This window comes from Eretmochelys imbricata, chromosome 2, assembly GCF_965152235.1.
Source record: "Eretmochelys imbricata isolate rEreImb1 chromosome 2, rEreImb1.hap1, whole genome shotgun sequence".
In the NCBI taxonomy this organism is placed as follows: Eukaryota; Metazoa; Chordata; order Testudines; family Cheloniidae; genus Eretmochelys; species Eretmochelys imbricata.
Genome location: NC_135573.1, coordinates 74,221,128 through 74,242,820, shown reverse-complemented (window position 1 = coordinate 74,242,820; position 21,693 = coordinate 74,221,128). Strand labels below are relative to the sequence as shown.

The 21,693-nt window shown below is 41.2% G+C and overlaps 1 protein-coding gene across 2 annotated transcripts in view; it reads left to right on the top strand.

Moving 5' to 3' along the window:
* MAPRE2 (microtubule associated protein RP/EB family member 2) overlaps positions 1-21,693 on the top strand; it is a 159,352-nt gene that overhangs the window by 85,615 nt on the left and 52,044 nt on the right. For both annotated transcript variants that reach the window (XM_077810307.1, XM_077810306.1), the window contains one exon: positions 7,025-7,152. In XM_077810307.1, coding sequence (XP_077666433.1) covers positions 7,032-7,152 — 121 coding nt within the window. In that variant the 5' untranslated portion in view covers positions 7,025-7,031. The remainder of the gene's footprint in view (positions 1-7,024; positions 7,153-21,693) is intronic.

Genomic DNA, 21,693 nt, shown 5'->3' with positions numbered 1-21,693 from the left:
GCCGTAGAACTCCCCCCAAAATACCTTCTTGTGAGCTAGAGTATATCTTTAAAAAATAATAATAATCCAACCTTGATTTAAAAATTGACAGCGATGGAGAATCCAGAATGACCCTTGGTAAATTCTTCCAAGGGTGAATTACCCTCAGTGTTAAAAATGTGCACCTTATTTCCAGTCTGAATTTGTCTAGCGTCAACGTCTAGCAATTGGATCATGTTATACCGTTATCTGCTAACTATTTAACTACAAACAGTGAATATATAAATACATAAGCACTAAGAAACAGCACACAGTTTGTTGTTATGCATAAGCTGGGTCTAATATAGATTTGTCTGTACAGTTTTGAAGGCCTATCAAATACTGTATTTACTGAATTGCAGCAAAATACTGTAGTGGTAAAAAAACAGCAGGAAAAGGTATGGAGAAAGTAGCCAAAGAATGAAAAAAATTGTCAGTTTTCTGTGCAGAGGTGAGAGTGGAAACTCAAAATACATAAAATTCAAAGAAGCCATTGGACATGGCTTGGATTCTTTGAGGTGCCCTAAAGTGTTTTTAAGAATTACATCACTTGTATGAAATTTGTAACTTAATTTGTAATAATGCAAAGTATTAACTATACTTTCACAGTTGGCTCAGTGAATAAACTTAAAGCAAAATTATCTTTCAAGCAACAGCAAAATAATATAATGTGGGACTATTTATTGGGTTATTCTAAAGGTTTTGTCTCCAAAGCCCCAATGGGTTTGTATTGTCTGAACATTTTTAGATGAGCTTTTGGGACCTGGAAAACTTGTCTGAATAAAGTGGTATGCATTTTTCTATCTAGCAAACTGTTTGCTATTGTATAATGCTACACCTTGTGTAGTACTTAATTACATTTGTTCTCAAACCAATCACTGAGATCCAAACACCTTAATTTTTTTCTGGGTCAGAACATCATAGTTTGCTACAAAAATTAAGATGCTATTTATGTTTGGTAACACTTGAAAGTACAATGCACAGAGAATGACCTTCACTATTTTTAAAGGTTTGATGTATTGGCTAGGGTATGGAGAGAAGTATACCAAGTAAGAAGGTGTTTTTCATCTTTGCAGATTTTATGGGTGATTGACTAGACCAGAGAATTTGTAATACCTGCTACATAATTCATTTCAATTACAGGTTCTGTGACCTATGAGAAAATTCTGTGGTTTTTGGTTTTTGTTTTGTTTTTTGCAGTTGTTTTTGGTACAGGAATATGTTGTGGCTTGAAAATTGGAGAGTGCGCATCATATGTTGGCAGGATGTGCTGCAGCTTTTTGCCCAAATTGTGTCCAGAAATTGTTTTCAATACAGCGAGCCCCAGGAGGAGTATAATTGGCCTCTCTAATGATCAAAACTGAACATTGAATCTGTACATAATCTGTGTTAAGACAGCAGCAAAGGTCTAATCTTAAAACAACCTCTCTCCTCCATCCCCCCCAGTTCAGGATGACATCAATAATTTTTCTCCCATAGAAAAATGGCCAGAGTGAATCATAAGCTTCCCTGTTTTTCTGCTGCTTTGAGCTTTTTATTCTTTTGCAGAAGCTATTCATTTTAAATGGATTTCCCACACAGACCTGGGCAGACTCACTCATCTATATCTTGGCCTATTTGTTCATATCTTTTGCTTCAACAGCTTTGTTCTGAGAGCTTTCCTTTTATTCAAAATGTGTATCTTGGGTACTGTCAGGGGAGGACTTCTGGAATGATTTCCCTTGGCATTATTAGAATAAGATTTTCCCATTTTAACAATCTTTTTATCCATTTATCCACAGATTTATCCTACTTCTAGCATCTACAAAAGTCCTGTTTGTTTCTTGAAAAATGATAGTTTCATACATTCCATAAAATGGGTAAACTAATTTGGAAGTACTCCTCACTTGTTTTATCCTTTATCTGGCCTCTATTACTGCTTTTGGCAGAAATAACTTCTGCTGCCAACAATTGTTTGCTTTTTAGGGAAAAAAAACATTGCTAAGTAAATATTTCACATTCAAAAAGTTCTCCCCAAATATAACTCGATGATGATTTCTCTTATCGGTCATAATTATCTGTAAGCATTTCTGGAACACTTTTATCACACCCTGTAATGTATATTGTGCCACCCACAAATATCTAGTTTTGTTTTGGATCAGACTATGTATTATCAAGGGATATGCTAAACTAGTAAGACCCTGATCCATCAGGTTATTGTAAGCATGTGCATAACTTCAAGCACCTGATTAATCCTGATATGTCTACTCTAGAATAAAAGACCTGTGACATAACTGTAGCTGGCCCAGGTCAGCTGACTGGGGCTTGGGTTGTAGGGCTAAACATGGCAGTGTAGACATTTGGGTTTGGTCTGGAGACTGGGCTCAGGACCCCACCCACGCTTGTGGGGTCCCAGTGCTCAGGCTCCAGCCTGAGCCCAAACACCTGCACAGCAATTTCCCAGCCCTGCATAGACGTACCCGAAGAGATCAATGAGACTCTCAAGTGCATAGTTACTCATATGCATAAGTGTCTTGCTGAAACAGGGCTTGAATTAATAATATAATGTGAAAACTGATCAATATTAATTAGCAATTCTATGGATTTCAGTTTAAGGTTTTCATAATTGAAATGAATGACTCTTTTTTTCTAACTAGCACATTTTCTAACTCTTCGCTGTTAGGTCTGTGAGCCGCAAATTTCTGCTCTGAACTTTTATGAAGTATGGGGTATGGAAGGCCCAAGATGGAGTTCCAGATCTAACTCCTATCTCTAGTTGTTGCTGAACATTGGTATTGTGGTTTTGCCGAAAGACTACAGTTTGGTTGGGTCCCATTGAACTAGGCATTGTGCAGACACACAATGAATGACGGTCCCTGTCGCAAAGAGCATACAGTCAAAAAGACAAACATAACAGGTCAACGATGCAAACAAGTGGGCATGGGAAAGGTTGGTGAGCCAGGGTAACAAACATAATAAAATCTGCAAGTTCTTAGTTGCTTGGTCAGTAGTTGTGAACACAGCTTTCTGCCTCCTTAGCCATTATGTTGCACTTTACTGAATGTATTTTAAATTTGGTGCAGACTCTCAAAAGATGAGCATGTTGGGTACTGTGCTCTTTAGAAAATTTGGCCCATGTTACATGTAGTGGATTGTTTTTTCCTGCATAGTTGTTGATTTATAGTAAGATAGTCTGTGTGAGCATCCATACAGAAAATGAGCACCGATTTAGAACACACTTACTTTAAATGTGATCTTACACCTAAGCTTTTTCTTTGTTTATTTAAAAAACCTCCTCCATTGGAATAAACTCCAGGGTGGTGTACAAAGAATTTAGTGGTACATTGTAAACTATTTCAAAAGAAGATATAAATAGGGTGACCAGATGGCCCGATTTTATAGGGACAGTCCTGATATTTGGGTCTTTTTCTTATATAGATCCTTATAACCCCCCACTCCCGTCCCGATTTTTCACACTTGCTATCTGGTCACCCTAGATATAAAGGAAGATTCAGGAATGCAATACAGTATAAACCATTGCAAATAAAGGGCTTTATCATTGTGTTTGATTGAGTGGAAGTCGCTCTCCCGCAATGACTTCATGGAAAATTTCTATTTTAAAATGGGTCATATTTAAAAACTGACATGATATGGCCAAAAATATACATCTAGACTTGTAAATAGAAAATTGTCATCTCTTTAGCATTAACCTTAAGAAATTTGTGTTTGACCCCTGATTGTAATAAAATATTTTCTTACTGTTGTACCAACACTATGCAAGTTACAGAGCTACTTCAGGGCATCCTTTTAAATTTCATGTTGTTAATTTCCTTGCACAGTTTTCCTTCTGTGGAGTTGTTCTTTCTGTGTAGTATAGCATGTAGCTCATGTTACCACTGTCACTGAAGGTAATAAGCGTTGTGGGTTTTTCTTTGGTATTAGCTTTTGGAAGAGTGCTATGATGGGTTTATTACTTTCTTCCTTCTTGACAGATGTATATTTGTCTAACTGTATTTCTGATGGGCTAAATTCGCTGGCCCCAAACTGCTGGTAATTGGAAAAACTAATGATTTTTTTTAAAAAAGAGTAGCTTAACGTATTAAATTTTCACTGAAGATTTCTTTGGCTATTTGTTTTTAGAGTCAACAGGTCAACTGTATTCTTTAATACTAAAACCACAGAGATGAAAATCTTCTTGATGTTTCTTTAGCTCAGAAAGGAGAAAAGAAATCCCACATGTCTCAGGGTTGGCAAAAATTAAGTTCAAATTTCAGGTAATGTTCAGTAACAGACACAAATTTATGCCTACCCAACCTCTCTTCAGTGCTGGCCTTGGGAGATAAGTTTCTAACAGGCCATAATAATGGGCCTTTAAAAGTAATCAGGCACTCTTTTTTGCTAAATCCTTGTCAATGCTCCTCAACTCAGTCCAGATGTTGAAAAATTGTTCCTGCTTTAATGTTTACCAAGTGAACAACCCTCAGCACCAGTGCAGTCAACACAACAATGGGACTACCCAGGTTTCACTGAGAGCATAATTTGGCAAATAGAACCTTTACTATGTGTGTGTGAGAGAGAGAGAACCCAGCTTGACTCTCAGATCCAAGGCTGAATTTCAGGGCTGGCAGTTAAACTAGCAAACTGAGCATTTTCTATAAGGAATCACTGAGGCATAAGCAGTGGGTCCCCCACAAACCATCTTATTACTTCTAAGAATAAAATTTCACTTTTGCTGAAGATTTAAAGCAGTTTTGTGAGTTTCAGAGCTTCCAGGTCTGAAAATGTGGCAGGTTTCCAGTAGTCTAGCAATTAATATTTCCAGTTCTTTCACAAATGTACAAATGATTGAGAAAAGAAAAGGAGGACTTGTGGCACCTTAGAGACTAACAAATTTATTTGAGCATAAGTTTTCGTGAGCTACAGCTCACTTCATCGGATGCATTGATTGAAATGTACTCTAAAAATGGAGAATAAACTGGAATTTTACAAATTTTACCAATGTCATCTTGAGGTGGTTCATTCTGTCTTGGTAAGGGGCAACTTATCAAGCCTTACTTTGAACAAGAATTCCTAGAACCACTTATTGGGATTAACAGGACAAACCATCTTACTCAGTAAACATCTTAAAGTATATTGAATATTACACTTCAAATATAAGTACTTCCAATTTACAAGATCCTTGTGACTTGTCACTTAAGTCAGGGTCCCTCTAACCCAGGATCTGTTATCTTTCCCAAACAGTATTCCCATTAGCACAGTCTCCTCAAAGATATCTATCTAAATTGCCCTGACCATCTCTCACTATCCCCAGGAACTGTTAAAGATTATGCATTAGCTCCAGTCTGGGCCATCTTCTGTTTCCTGGGCAACTCTGGCCTGGTCCCACTCTTCCCTAGACAGTTGTAGTTCATGTCTCGACTCATTACTGCTGTGGCTACCTTGGTAGCATTTTAGGCAAATCAAGCCAACATCAGTCCGCTTACCTCGGGTTTCCCACTAGATGTTGTTAGGTTGGATAGACTCCTGGGCACATTACAATAAATTCACTCATTTGAAAACTTGTTAACACATGAATAATCTTTTAAGAAAGATGTGGAGCACTGCACAATTACAAATATGGGGAAATCTATAGTAAAGGTCCAGGGTGTATGGATATGTAGCAAGCTTTTCCAGTCTTCTTGTCTGCGAGGAAGCCTGTGCACGCCATTGATAGACAGCTCATCCATTTGGACATCCATGGAAATGTATATGTTTGTCTTCATTATTCCATGGATTCTTGCTGATGGCAGGTTACTGCTACTTAGAGATTTTTTTAATTTACTGTCCGTTTTCTGTGACAAATTATTTTGATTTTTGCAGGATAACATACCATACATTGTATTTTGGCATGGTTGTGACTCCTCCCATATTTCCCCAGAAAATACTTTGAGTGGCTATAGTATAGGCATATCCGCAGTATCTCAAATAGAAAGAATAGAATTTGGAGGCAAACTTTATAGTGAGCTGATATGTTTTTCAGCACAAAAGGAATGGTGGAAACATATTGCACTTAATTAAAAGAAATTTGAGGCATGAATCGGAAAAGAATTTGTCTCAGTCCCCTGTAGCTAACTGTATTGGGTCTGTAGAATTAACCAGAGTCAAAGTAGGGAAAGCTTATTTTTGTCAATAAAGCAAGAGAGAGAGCTCCAAATATGCTTAAGGAACATATATCATATTGAGTTAAAAGGTGCTAATTTTAGTCACCTTCATAAACAAAACCACACTTAAGCTTACAGCTTTTCTTTCTTTGCGTGTTTTTTCAAATTTTTTGTTTTCCATTACATTCCAGAGTATTCAAACTTTGTTTTATTTTACAATAATTGTCCTGAGCTGATGTCATGCTCATAACTATTATGATCTATGTAGTCTAGTATATTTATTATGTAGCACTTGTAGAACATCATACATCTTCAGTGTGCTTTATGTATATTAACTAATCACAGCACCTAGATAAGGAAACTTGTAGCTGGAGAAACTGATAGAGATATTAAATGACTTCAGAGTCACACAGCAGTAAGTGGCAAACAGAACTAGAACTTCAGAGTCTCGGCTCACTAGTCCTGATCAAATTCCTTTAGACCATGCTTTCTCTGAATTACCCTTCAGCTTTGCTCCTAGTAGATGTACGCTAAAAAGAATTGCCATCATCCTAGCTACCATCCTAACTAAATACCACAAACTTTTGTATGATATTCTCTTCTTTAAAGTTTGCTCTTTGCCCTTCTGCTATAGTTGGCATAGGAGGGGACCTTTGGGAGATCCCCTTGCCAAAGTGGGTTATAAAATTTACGTGGAGTTAGCCTCCTTTCTCCAGAAAAGAGAAAAGGTGTGTTTAATGCAGGCTCTTTCTTACAGACTGTGCAATTTTGTTTCCTTCGCTAGCACTGATTGAAATTACATGAAACTTGCTCTTTTAAAAATGTATGTATCAAATAAATTCATTCAAATGTCAAGCAGATTTATTTATTTAACTTTTATTTTCTAGTTGGGGAATGGCGGTCAACGTGTATTCTACCTCTATAACCCAAGAGACTATGAGCAGACATGACATCATTGCATGGGTTAATGACATAGTAGCTTTAAACTACACAAAAGTCGAACAACTTTGTTCAGGTAAGATATTATTTTAAAATACTGTATATTCATAAAATGTTTGAACCTAAAAATCTGATTTGATGAAAATGTATACCTCTAATGCCTTCTGTGTCAGAGGATAGCTCTCTTGAGGGAAGACAGTCTGAAGAATATATCCAACCATGTGTTTTGTGTAGCTGAGTTAAAAATAACTTATGGAAGGATAAGGTTGTTTGGGGAAGCAAAATGAATGCAGAACACGAAGAGTCTAGATAAAGCTGCAGATAAAATCTAGTAATAAATATGATGATTAAGCAGCAAAGGAAAGGAATGTAATAGAGAGTGTCTGTATTAAATGCATAGTACAGTTACTGAAGAAAGCTTTAAAACGTTGGTGCAAAACTGGGAATTATATTATCTGAAAAGTGACAACCTTAGTGAAAGCAACATTATACGCTAATGCAATGGTGGGTACCCAGATGAATAAAATACGCCAAGGGTTATTCACCAGTGGTAAGTGTCCTGAAATCCTTGTTGGAGGGCACACAAAAAATCACAGAAAAGTGGTGATGTGAAATGAAGTGGGACATAGTCGGTTTGAAGAAAGCATCATTTAACTGCTGCAAGGTGTTCCTACAGTGTGCCAGGCACATCTGCTTATTTCCACTGCATCTATGACAGGCCCTTGCTGTAGGCAATGCAGTCAATGAGATCTAGGAATAGAGAAGATGTTTTGAGGAACTCCATGATTTAATAAAAGTAGAGGTTGCAAGCTGTCTGTAAAACAGCAGGTTCTGTAACTAGGTGGCAGTGAGCGGTGTCACTTGCATCATGGCTTCTGTTTGTAGTTTTTCAAAATGAAAAGTGTTTCTGTGAAGGAGATCTAATAAGATCATTGCTCCAAACTCTTTACCTGGCATGCTATGACTTCATATCTGCTAAGACAGTGCTTTGGGGGTTCAGGACAACTGAATCCATGTAACCACTTCATCAAAAATTAGATCTGTTGACCAAGTTGACGTTTTATTGTAAGAATGATCCATGTTAGACATTTAATTTTTACTTACCACTTCTTCTGTAGATGTCCATCTCAGTCAGATTTTCATGAAAGATATGGTAAATCGTGTCCTCCAAAATGCTAGCTTACTGGGTACTGGAACAAATGATTGAACAATTGTTTTGTAAGTACCTAGAGGATAATAGGATTATAAGTAATAGCCAGTATAGATTTGTCAAGAACCTCTGACAGGATTACTATCCCAGTGGATGGGGGGGCGGAAGGGGGAAGGGAAGGGAAAGATCCAGGCCTGATATAGCTTGATTTTAGTAGGGCTTTGACAGAGTCCCACGTGACATTGTCATAAGCAAAGTAAGGAAATGTGGTGTAGATAAAATTACTTAAGGTGATGCATAATTGAGTGGAAGACCATACTCAAAGAGTAATGATCAAGGGTTCATTCTCAAACTGGGGTGATGTTATCTAATGGGGTCCCGCAGAGGGTCTATCTTGGGTCATGAACTAGTCAATATTTTTCTTAATGCCTTGGATGATGAAGTGGAGGGTATAGTTATAAAATTTGTTAGTGACACCAAGCTGAGAGGCATTGCAAGCACTTGGTAGGATGAGATTAGTCCAACAATCAACAAGATGAAATTCAGTGACAACAAGTGCAAAGAACTACACTTAAGAAAAAAAAATCAAATCCCCAACTACAAAATGGGGGAATAACTGGGTAGGCAGTAGTACCTTTGAAAAGAATCTGGAGGTTACAGTGGATCACAAATTGAGTGAGTCAACAATGTGATGCAATTGTGAAAAAAGCTAGGCTAGTTCTGGAGTGTATTGATAGGAAGGTTGTATGTAAGACATGGGAGGTAACTGTCCCACTGTTCTTGGCAGTGGTGAGGCCTTAGCTGGAGTACTATGTCCATTCTGGGAACCACGCTTTAAGAAAGATGTGGACAAACTGGGGAGAGTTCAGAGGGGAGAGTAACAAAAATAAAAGGTTAGAAAATATGACCTCTGAGGAAAGCTTTAAAAAACTAAGCATGTTTAGTCTTGAGGAGGACTTGATAAGTCTACAAATATGTTAAGGGCTGCTACAAAGAGGATGGTGATCAGTTGCTCTTCATGTATACTGAAGGTATGATAAGAAGTAATTGGCTTAATTTGCAGCAAGGGAGATTTAGGGTAGATATTAAGGAAACTTTCCAACTGTAAGGATAGTTAAGCTCTGGAATATGCTTCCAAGAGATGTGGAATCCTCGTCCCTGAAGGTTTTTAAGAATAGGTTGTACAAATGCCTAACAAGGATGGTCTAGATATACGTGGCAGCGGGGTAGACAAGATGACTTCAAGAGCTCACAGCCCTACATTTCTGTGATTCTAAATTATCTGAATATAAGCTCCACAGAGCAGTCAAAACAATCCAAAACTGATATGAAGGAACAACCCATCCACTTGCAGAAATCTGTCCTCTTTCCGTACATAAGCAAATTTCACTACAGGACTTGTGAAAGTCGTGTTGATACAGTACAGGTCAGTGTAACTAATATAGCTGCTAAACATAAGATGACTAGTTTAAAATATTGCATCATAGCATGTTGTTTTTGCTGAACCGAGATCATCTTGGGTTGGTTTTTTTTGTGAGTGTCTAGTTGAAGCAAAACCACTACACCTAGCTGGTGTTTTAATTAAGTTCCATACATTTGTCTGAGTATTGGTTTTGGCAAATTGTTTCAAAGTATTGGCATCTAAACTTATAATATGACGCAATAAGGTACATGAGGATAGACACCTTCTCCCACAACTACCAGCATTTTTCACGATTTAAGACAGGAAGCATAGTGGACAGGATGAGCTATTGATTTGTTCCTGTATGACCATTCAAATACTTCTGAAATGTCTAAAGTTAAGCTTCGAAGCTAATACCCCATCATCTCGAATGTTTGCAGACTTAAATAAAAGCTTTCATGATATAATTCCATAACCAAAAAGGAAAAATAGTTGATAAAAAAAACTTAAATGTGGAGAATGCAGTGAAAGTTAGAGATCTTAAATCTCTAAATCTGGATTGTCCATAGTTGGCAGGAAAAATGCTATGAATTCATTGTCTTGTTTTATTACATGAGACGTTCTCAAAGGACCTCTTTCTGTGTCTTCAAGCAAGGATTTTAGGGTGTATCATGGGAGGAATTGAAAAAAGGCTGCTTTATCAGAGTTCTCATTCCCACCTTTTCCGTACTTAGTATTAAATGAAATCTAGGATTGTATTAACTTTCAGATTCTATCTTTGTATATTTTTTTCCATTCTCCCATGTTATTTTTATAGTCAAACATTGATAGACCAAATTGCTTTACATTTATTTACCAATTCAATTTGAGATTTTAGCTTTATATTTTTTTTCTCAGGCATTCTTATTCTACTCCCTAAATGCTCCAATCCAGAATCCACTCAAGGTTTCAATCTTGCAGTTTTTGGTGTGAGAGTGTGTCCAAGTTTCTACAGGTTTCAGAGTAACAGCCGTGTTAGTCTGTATTCGCAAAAAGAAAAGGAGTACTTGTGGCATCTTAGAGACTAACCAATTTATTTGAGCATAAGCTTTCGTGAGCTACAGCTCACTTCATCGGATGCATACTGTGGAAAATACAGAAGATGTTTGTTTTTATACACACAAAGCATGAAAAAATGCGTGTTTATCACTACAAAAGGTTTTCTCTCCCCCCACCCCACTCTCCTGCTGGTAATAGCTTATGTAAAGTGATCACTCTCCTTACAATGTGTATGATAATCAAGGTGGGCCATTTCCAGCACAAATCCAGGTTTTCTCCCCCCTTTCCCCCACCCTCCCCCAAACAAACCCACTTTCCTGTTGGTAATAGCTTATCTAAAGTGATCACACTCCTTACAATGTGTATGATAATCAAGGTGGGCCATTTCCAGCACAAATCCAGGTTTTCTCCCCCCTCCCCCACCCCCCCCCCAAACAAACCCACTTTCCTGTTGGTAATAGCTTATCTAAAGTGATCACACTCCTTACAATGTGTATGATAATCAAGGTGGGCCATTTCCAGCACAAATCCAGGTTTTCTCCCCCCCCCCCCCCCCCAAAAAAAGTTTCTACAGTCGAAAAAGATCTGTGTCTGAAATATTGACACTGATACAGGTTCTTGCAAACAATTTTCATAATGTGGACCACAACAGTCTGATGGACACTTCCCTTGCCATTTTTGATTTCACAGACCCGTCTCCCTGTCCCCTCCTCCACCAATGTTGTTAAAGAAAATTCCTGTGGCAGCTACAGTGATTGTTTACATGGCAAAGTAATATTAAGGAAGCACTTGCTGTATTTTTTTAGTTGTCTTTTAATGCAGTTTAGCAGATGCAAGCAAGGAGGCAAGCTAGCATCCTGTGACCAGCGAGCTGTCTGTGGACCACCAGCAAGGGCTGCATGGACCACAGTTTGAGAACGGCTGATCTAATTCATTCATTCTAACATTATTTTGGCCATCGTTCCTAATGCATTTGCAACCTTCATGCAGTTTAACATTAGTTTCCATAAAATATGAGCATTTCTGGAGGACTTCAAAGGGAAGGAGGATGTGGGAAACTTTGTAACACTTGGAAGCATTTCACAGTATTCTAGTGAGTTACAGAGCGACTAAGATAACTGGATTTTATCTCCTAATAAAAAACTGTAAGGGTGTTTTGCTTTCTTTAATAATAATAATAATAATAATAAATAATAAAAAAAGCATTACGTTTTGTATTGCAGTCTTATGCATTTTCAATTTGTGCTCATTTTTGGCAGCAAGAAGCAATCCAAATGCCAGAAGAAGCTAACTACAGGGTCAAACTTAAAAAACAAAAGGAAAAATCATCAACTGTTTGAGTGCAAAACACTAAAGCCCCGTTTTGTAGAATGATGAACATCCTTGGCTCCCACTGATGCCAGCTGAAATGATGGCACTCAGGTCCTGCACACACTGGAGTAAAGCATATACTTCAGAGACAGTTTTAAACATTTTGAGTATAAAGGAAAAACAATAGGATGACACTGTGCCTTTGGGTATGCTTTTGAGTTCTAAATAAATATTGCAGTGAAAAGCTTCAGGTGACCATTTTTAATGGAAGGAAGAACAGCTAAGGCCACTGGATTCTTTCTTCATTTTTCATTGCTGTTAAGTAGTTAAGGAGTGGCATTAAGAGTGTATGTACTATAGAGAGATGAGTTTGTTTCCCAGTAGCTGGTTAGATGAATAGAGCTAGGATGAGAAGCAGCAAAGGAAGAGGCTGCTTTTACAGTTGCACAGTATTTGTATTCATCTTGAGTCTTGGCTGTGTTTTTGTCCTTGCTAAGTAGGTCGAGTGCAGTGTAGTGTCCCCTGTGCTTTCAGAATGCCTGCTGTAGTAGTGATGTGCCAAAAGGACTGGTTATGGATTAATTCAGCCCTGGAGAATCTAAATTTAGTCTGCAGCTCTGATAATTTAGCTTTGACAACATAGACAAGGAACACTCTCCAAAATATAAAAGCCTTGGAATTATCTTAACTTTGGGTGGTGCTGGTGGGGAGGGTATTTAGTCATTCTTGGTCTCTAGCCAAAAAGGTTGAATTGGTTTTGCATTTGATTGTTGAGCTGAATATGAAAATGTATATCTTCAACTGCACGTGTCATTATAGCATGTCAATCTACTGTCATAATGTTCTCCTAAGGATCTAGAGCACTGTAGACTGTCATTCCTCTATACCAAACAAAAAAACCTAACCGGTTTTAATGCATTGGGATCCCTAGACGTAGCAGCCTTATTTCTAAGTTACATTAGTTCAAATAGAAGGCCAACTTCATTGTCATACTTTTCCCAAGGGTCAAGTTATTTTTGTAATGAGTAAAAATAGGTTTTAAATAAGATTTATAACTAATCTGTCTTGACTAAAATTGTTTTTCCTCCATGGTGTATGCACAGTTGATTGAGTTTTTTTGTTATAAGATCGCTTGTGAATGTATTGCTGTGGTATTGGAATGTGTTTTCTAAATGAGTCATGCAAGGCTATATGAAAATAGAGAGGACTTGTATATAAATGAATTATATATGTATGTATACATGAGTGTGTATAAAATAGGTAATTCTCTACCTTGTCTTTAGTGAATGCCAGACCACATTGTAAAACCAACACACAGTTTGACATTTGGAATTTTTATACCATGGCACTTGTCTTCACTATGGTATCTGCAAAGTCTTGATCAGGAAACTTATTTCAAGTGATGAATGGTTTGGTTAATATGCGTTTTCTTTGCTTGACTGTTGATATAAGTCCCTTCCACTCTGAGGACATTTCTCGTCACATTGCAGATACAGTTGTTGGTACTCAAACTGTTTGCTTTGTCCATGGATGCAGAGTAACATCTGAATAGGACAAAAATTAGGTCATTACAGCGAGGGTCACTTCTGGAGGTTTTGGACGTGTTGGGAGAATTTCATGCTGCCTTCTGTACTTTGGATCTTTGTCTCTCCTGTCTTGTGGAGTCCAGTGGGGAAGTACGAGATCCTCCATCTCCTTTGAGTAGGGCAGGATGCCAGTTGCTTTAAAAGAAGTACATGTTGGTCCTCTGTTCAAAGAAAGTCTCTTGCCACTGACAATCCATCCAACTATTACCAAGTGTTTTCAGCATAATATTCAACTTTATATTTCTCATGCCGCCCACAGGGGGCTGCTGAATGTTGTTCTCCTTGTGTCTGGAACCACACTACTTGAGACAGCCTTTCCCCCAGAGGTTATTTTGCCACAATGGAAAATCAGTGGAGGTGCTTGAACTAAAACTCCTTCAGTGTTAACATAAAGGGACGTCCCAGCCAGGCTCTTCTGTGGGGAAACCTCAACTTTAGAATCTACTCCCCTAATACTTCCTTTGGTCTGATGCATACAAATGTGTTTACCTTCAGAGCATGCTGTAAAGACCATGTTTGAGCAGGGCCCTAGCGTAAATTAATGTTCATGAAAACGCATCACGGACCGTTAAATCTGGTCTGCCCCTGTGAAATCTGGTGTGTTGTGTGCTTTTAGCCTATACTATACAGATTTCATGGGGGAGACCAGCATTTCTCAAATTGGGGATCCTGACCCAAAAGAGTTGCAGGGGGGGTCACAAGGTTATTTTAGGGGGGGTCGCAGTATTGCCACCCTTACTTCTGCACTACCGTCAGAGCTGGGCAGCCAGAGAGCGGTGGCTGCTGATTGAGGGCCCAGCTCTGCAGACAGCAGCACACAAGTAAGGGTGGCAATACCATACTATGCCATCCTTACTTCTGCACTGCTGCTGGCAGTTGGTCTGCCTTCAGAGCTGGGCTCCTGGCTAGCAGGCACCGCTCTCCAGCTGCCCAGCTCTGAAGGTAGAGCCGCCACCAGCAGCAGCGCAGAAGTAAGGGTAGCAGTACCGCAACCATCCCTACAATAACCTTGCAGCCACCCCCCAACTCCTTTTTGGGTCAGGAACCCCTACAATTACACCACCATGAAATTTCACATTTTAAAGCTGAAATTTATGATTTTTAAAATCCTATGACTGAAATTGACCAAAATGGACTGTGAGTTTGGTAGGGCCCTTCTTATGAGCAAGGCTGAGGGTGGCTGGGGTGAAGTTTACTTGAGGATTCCACAAGTGGGAAGAAGTGTGTTTTGCTCTCTTGTCATTGTATACAGGAGGGGAATGTGCTTGTTTTGCTTTAACATTTTTTCAATGTATTTTTAATTGATGGAAAAGGATACATAAATATTTGGGTACATGTTGCTTAATGTATTTATTTTCAGCCAAATAAATAAGATTCCTGTGTACACACTATGAAAGCCTGTGCTGTGGGACCCTTTTAGACCAGTTGTTCCCAAACATTCGGTTGGCAGTGCAGGCAGAACTGAAACATATTTCAGCATTGTTCTCTAATCACACTGCAGCCCTGCAAAGTGAAGGCTGTAATGTGACTTGAAAACATGATTAAAACATAGTTTGATCCTGTCTGCGCTGTGAAACTGAACCATGTTTTTAAGGCACTACCATACTGTATTGAGGTCCTGCTACACAGTAGACTCTCAGTGTAAGTGACTCCTTAATGTTTTCCGTATGATGTTTAGCATTAGAGTACAGTGGATGTTGACAATCAGTTTTTAAGACCATGTGCAGAGCTTCATGAGAGAGCTTGCCAAGCAGTTACTCATAAACTCTAAACAGACACCAGTTATTTTCTTTCATGGGCATTAATAGTAATTCAGCAAAAACTCACAAGGAATAAAATTTTAAAAATAAAACAACAGCTTTGCATATTTCTGTTAAAATTATTTGTTTCTTCTCAAACTGTCACTTTTAAAGTTAAATTGACTTTTACCCATGTGAAGCTTTTTCATTACTTGTCCTTTATTTATTAAATTTAGCTTAGAATGATCATGGAACACATTATGTCCAGAGCAAAATGCTTAAAATGAGTTTTTAGACAGGAGAAGATTTAGGAAAAACAAATTTAATATAATGAATTCCAAATAAGTATTACTGATCCTGAAATACTGAATAAGCACAGCAGTTACGGTTGCCAGCTGTCTGGTTTTCAGCTGGGGTGGGGCTGGCAGGCTCCGTACCCGGCTCCATGAGGCTTCCCAGAAGCGGCAACGTGTCCCTCGGCTCTTAGGTGGAGGGCCAGCTGGGAGGCTCCGCACACTGCCCCCGCCCTAAGCACTGACTCTGCAGCTTCCATTGGCCAGGAGCCATGGCCAATGGGATCTGCAGGGGTGGCGCCTACGGGACGAGGCAGCGCGCACTGTGCAGAGCCGCCTGGCCGCCCCTACGCTTAGGAACTGAGGGACATGTCGCTGCTTCTGGGGAACCCCCCGAGGTAAGCACCATCCACAACCCTCTCCTCGCACCTCCTCCTGTCCCCCAACCCCCTGCCCCAACTCTGAGCTCCCTCCTGCACCAAAACTCCCTCCTGGAGCCTGCACCTTATACCTCCTCCCAACTGCCTGCCCCAACCCTGAGCCCCTCATTTCTGGCCCCACACGGGAAACTGCACCCCCAGCACAGAGCCCATACTCGTTCTCACACGCCAACTCCCTGCTCCAGCCCAGAGCCCTCTCCCACACTATGAACCCCTAGGCTCCACCTAGCCCAGAGCCCCCTTCTGCACCCAAACCCCTCATCCCCAGCCCCACCCCAGAGCCAGCCTGCCCTAGCCTGGAGCCCCCTCCCACACCCTGAACCCCTCATTTCTGGCCCCACCCCGGTGCCCTCACCCCCTCTTGCACCTCAACCCCCTGCCCCAGCCTGGTGAAAATGAGCGAGTGAGTGATGGAGGGTGGAGGGATGGAGTGAGTGGGGGCGGGGCACGGGTCGGCCTCAGGGCAGGGGGCCGGGCAAGGGTGTTTGGTTTTGTGCGATTAGGAAGTTGGCAAGCCTAACAGCAGGGTATTTTTGTTTTTTTTTAACTGACTGCCTGAGGCTAACACACCATTTAAGGAAAGACGAGTTTGAGGTCTTACAATCCAGAATACATTATTTCATTCAGGTGTTCAGTGGATACCTGGTTGCATCACAACACAAACTCTTAGACATATGGGGTTGGATTTTCAGAAGCACCTATGTGATTTAGAAGCATGTCTTATTAACCTGTGCTCCTAAATCACTTAGGTGTTTTTGATGTGCATTCAATAACTTCTATTACTCCATGGGGACTGCATGCATCATAATAAATTCCTAAACATATGGATACATTTAGCATGACTTTTCCATGCTACTATTGCCAAAGATGTTTTAAAAAGCATCATAAGAGTGGCATGAAGGTGCATAGGAATAGATGAAACATTCCATTAAGCCTCTTCAAAACAAAACTAAACTTGCTTTTTCTCAAAATTCTTAGTTTACTAAATCTTATCTAAAGACAAAAAGTTAATGCCTAACGTACTGTTTAGCCATTGAAAATAGGAACATTAAAATCATGTTCAGGGAAGCAATTCTAGGAAGTCTAAAAATATGAAACTTAAGCCTCAAGTGCTATGTAGCTCTAAAACAGTCATTGCTGTACTCTGCAGTTGTTTCTGTTCTCACCGAAACTATTATGTCATGCATGCTCATTACAAGATGCTTCTTTTTGACCCATCAGTGAACACACAAGGTGTGTCCCTTCCCATCAATGTTAACACCCATAATTTTTATGGACTGAAGTGTTTAATGATTAATACATATAAAATTAATGCTGGGCTTTCATTTTTAATGTATTACTTTGTGCGTTCAGTGCCCATTTTCTTCTCCCAATAAAGCATAAGGATTATCAATCTTAAGTTTTGTATCTACATGGTCAGATTGTTACAACTTCATTGTTATAATTTGCAGGGGTTTGCATCTAATTTCGTTTTTTTTAATTTATGGAATAGCTGAGAAATCTTTAAAGAAAAAACCTCTTAAGTATCCAGTTTATTAGTAGACTATGTGGAGATACTTAGGCACAGATTTTTAAAGCCATGTAGGCATTGCTATGCTCATTGTTGTAATACCTAACTGATTTAGAAGCCTCAATCGATTTTCAGAATGGATTTAGGCACATAGGAGCCTAAATCCCATCAACTGTCAATGGGTTTTAAGGCTCCTGAGTGCCGAAATCCACTTTAAAAATAGATTTAGGGTCTCAAATGAGTTAGGCACAGCAACACCTAAATGCCTCCAAAAATTCTGGACCTTAGGGTAACATTTCTAAAGTGCCTAGGTCCCATTTTCAAAGACTCTTAGGTGTGGTGACACTGATCTAACTTTTAGGTGCCTAAAAAAATCATTGGGATTCACAAAGAATGAATTAGGTACCTTGGCTCCCTTTACAATAAATGGGGAGAGAAGGGTGCCTCAGAACAGGACTCACAAAAAGCCAGCAGGCTGGGTGGTTTCTCGCCTAAGCTGCAATGAGGTGCCTCCCTCTGCTTGGAATTCTCAGCTGCAAACCCTCTCTTGGAGTTTGACACCTATGTCTCTTTAGCAAGAAGCAGGCAGGGATGGAATTCCCTCATAACTTTCAGTTCAGTGCTTCGGGTACTCACCTGGGATGTGGGAGCCCTTAGTCCAAGTCCCCTCTGTCTAAGGTGGAGAAGGGATTTGAACTGGGATCTACCACTTCTGAGGCGAGTGCCCTTCCCAGTGGGCTATGGGATATTCTGATATGGGCATCCCTCAATCTCTCCTATTTAAATAATTTTAAAAATTTATTGAAGCAGAGGGATTGGATCAAAGGTCTTCCAATTCCTTTGGGAGTGCTCTAACCTCTAGGCTACAGAGTCAGTGGCATGCTTGCTTGTGCATGTGTTCTTGTGCATGTACTGTTCCCCCAGCCCCTGTGATTCTTTGATTATTTGTTCAATGTGGACTAACCTCAACAGGAGAGATGGAGGAAGACCCACATCAGAATATCTCTGAGCACAGTGGTTAGGGCACTCCCCTGAGATGTGACAGATCCATGTTCAAATCCCTTCTTGCCCCTCTTGAGAGAGAGGACTTGAACGTGGGGTCTCCCATATCCCGGCTGAGCTAAAAGTTATGAGGGAGCTCCTCTTGCTCCTTTCTCCCCCAGCTGGTTGGTGTAAGCTCACCTATTGGGGCCCAATCTGGTAGGTGAGGTCAGAGCATGCTTACTTGTTCGGGCCCTGCAGGTGACTTAGGTGGAAGAATGCCCCTCTTTTCCTGATTCATGAAACACTCTGGACCTTAGGAGTCCAGCTGCCTGGCATGGGGCTATGTGGTGCACATGCTTAGAGGCAGAAACATAGGCACCTAGGGAACTTTTACTACCTGAATTTAGGTACTTAGCAAGTTTAGTACCTGTGGGTTTTGGAGGCAGATGAGTGGAGATTTTATGGATTTCAGTGGGATCTGATTCTGGGAATTAGGAGTCTTAAGTGGGAATTAGGTTCTTAAGGGCTAGAATCGCAAGAGGACTTAGAAACCTATCTCTCGTTGCAAATCAATGGGACTTAGGCCAGGGGTGGGTAAACTACGGCCCATGGGCTGGATCAGGCCCTCCAGCCATTTCAGTCTGGTCCTCAAGCTCCTTCTTGGTAGCAGGGTCTGGGGCTTACCCGCTCCAGTGCTCTAGGGTGGGAGCAGGGTCGGGGGTCACTCCAAGCTGCTCCCGGAAGCAGCGGTATGGCCCTGCTCCCATGCTCCAGCCGGGGACCAGGGTTGGGGGCCGCTCCATGCGGCTCCCAGAAGCAGCAGCATGGCCCCCCTCTGGCTCCTATGTGTAGGGGCAGCCAGAGGGCTCTACTCTGCATGCTGCCCCCGACCCAGGTGCTGCCCCTGCAGCTCCCATTGGCTGGGAACTGCAGCCAGTGGGAGCTGCAGGGGTGCACCTGCAGACAGGGCAGTGCTCAGAGCCGCTTGGCCGCGGTTCCACATAGGAGCCAGTGGGGGGCTTTGGCCACTGCTTCAGGGAGCTGCTTAAAGTACCCCTGAGCCACTCCCTGCGCCCCCGATCCCCTTCTGCAGTCCTGATTTCCCCTCCCGCCCTCCGGACCCCTGAGTCCCAGCCCGGAGCACACTCCTACATGCCAAACTCCTCATCCCCAGCCCCACCCCAGAGCCCGCACCCCCAGCTGGAGCCATTGCCCCCCCCACCCCAAACAGTCTCCCGCCCCAGCCCAGAGCCCCCCTCTTGCACCCTAAACTCCTCATTTATGGCCCCACCCTGGAACCCACATCCCCTCCCACACCCCAGCCCCAATTTTGTGAGCATTCATGGCCCGCCATACAATTTCTATTCCCATATAAAAAGAAAAGGAGTACTAGTGGCACCTTAGAGACTAACCAATAAAAGCTCATGCTCAAATAAATTGGTTAGTCTCTAAGGTGCCACAGGTACTCCTTTTCTTTTTGCGAATACAGACTAACACGGCTGCTACTCTGAAACCTATTCCCATATGTGGCCCTCTGGCCAAAAAGTTTGCCCACCCCTGACTTAGGCTCTGAAGTCACTTAAACACATTAAAAAATGTTGCCCCACACTACATTTTAGAACAAATCTGTTCTTTCTTATTTTGCTTAGTTACCAGTTCAGGATCGAGTTTCTGTTGCCATAGTTCTGACATCAGTTAGTAACTTTTCTGCATTCCCCTGCAGTGCTGTCCTAATCTGAGAAGTGACACGGTAAACAGACACTGTGGGGTGCTATGATTTCCTCAGTATGAAAGTTAAGATGTTTTCTCTGCCAATTCTGCACTTAGAATGGGATCTGAAAGTAAAGCAGGTTTCTTGCATATTGTACATCATCATTAGAGCCCTGCAAATCTGCAGATATCTGCTTTATGTCTGCGGATATCCACATCTGCAGATGCAGATATCCGAAGATCATATTTGTGGATCGGATGCGGATACAAATTTTGTATCCGTGCAGGGCTCTAATCATCAGTGATAAAGATTCTGTAGGCAAAATCATACCCTGAGTAACATCTGTGGAAGCCTACTGTCTTCAGTCGGTTTGCATTGGAGTGACTAATTTTTAACTTGTTGCTAAGGAGTTAATATATGGGTATGTCTACGCTACGAAATTAGGTCGAATTTATAGAAGTCGGTTTTTTAGAAATCGTTTTTATATATTCGAGTGTGTGTGTCCTCACAGAAAATGCTCTAAGTGCATTAACTCGGCAGAGTGCTTCCACAGAACCGAGGCTAGAGTCGACTTCTGGAGTGTTGAACTGTGGGTAGCTATCCCACAGTTCCCACAGTCTCCGCTGCCCATTGGAATTCTGGGTTGAGATCCTAATGCCTGATGGGGCTAAAACATTGTCGCGGGTGGTTCTAGGTACATATCGTCAGGCCCCCGTTCCCTCCCTCCCTCTGTGAAAGCAAGGGCAGACAATCATTTCGTGCCTTTTTTCCTGAGTTACCTGTGCAGATGCCATACCACAGCAAGCATGGAGCCCGCTCAGGTAACCGTCACCGTATGTCTCCTGGGTGCTGGCAGACGTGGTACTGCATTGCTACACAGCAGCATCAACCCATTGCCTTGTAGCACCAGACGGTACAGTAGGACTGGCAGCCGTCATCGTCATGTCCGAGATGCTCCTGGCCATGTTGACCAGGAGCGCCTGGGCAGACATGGGCGCAGGGACTAAATTTGGAGTGACTTGACCAGGTCATTCTCTTTAGTCCTGCAGTCAGTCCTATTGAACCATCTTATGGTGAGCAGGCAGGCGATACGGATTGCTAGCAGTCCTATTGTACCATCTTCTGCTGGACAGGCAAGAGATGAGGATGGCTTGCAGTCCTTCTGCACCGTCTGCTCCCAGCCAAAGATGTAAAAGATAGATGGAGTGGATCAAAACAAGAAATAGACCAGATTTGTTTTGTACTCATTTGCTTCCCCCCCCTCCCCTGTCTAGGGGACTCATTCCTCTAGGTCACACTGCAGTCACTCACAGAGAAGGTGCAGCAAGGTAAATCTAGCCATGTATCAATCAGAGGCTAGACCAACCTCCTTGTTCCAATAAGAACAATTAATTAGGTGCACCATTTCTTATTGGAACCCTCCGTGAAGTCCTGCCTGAAGTACTCATTGATG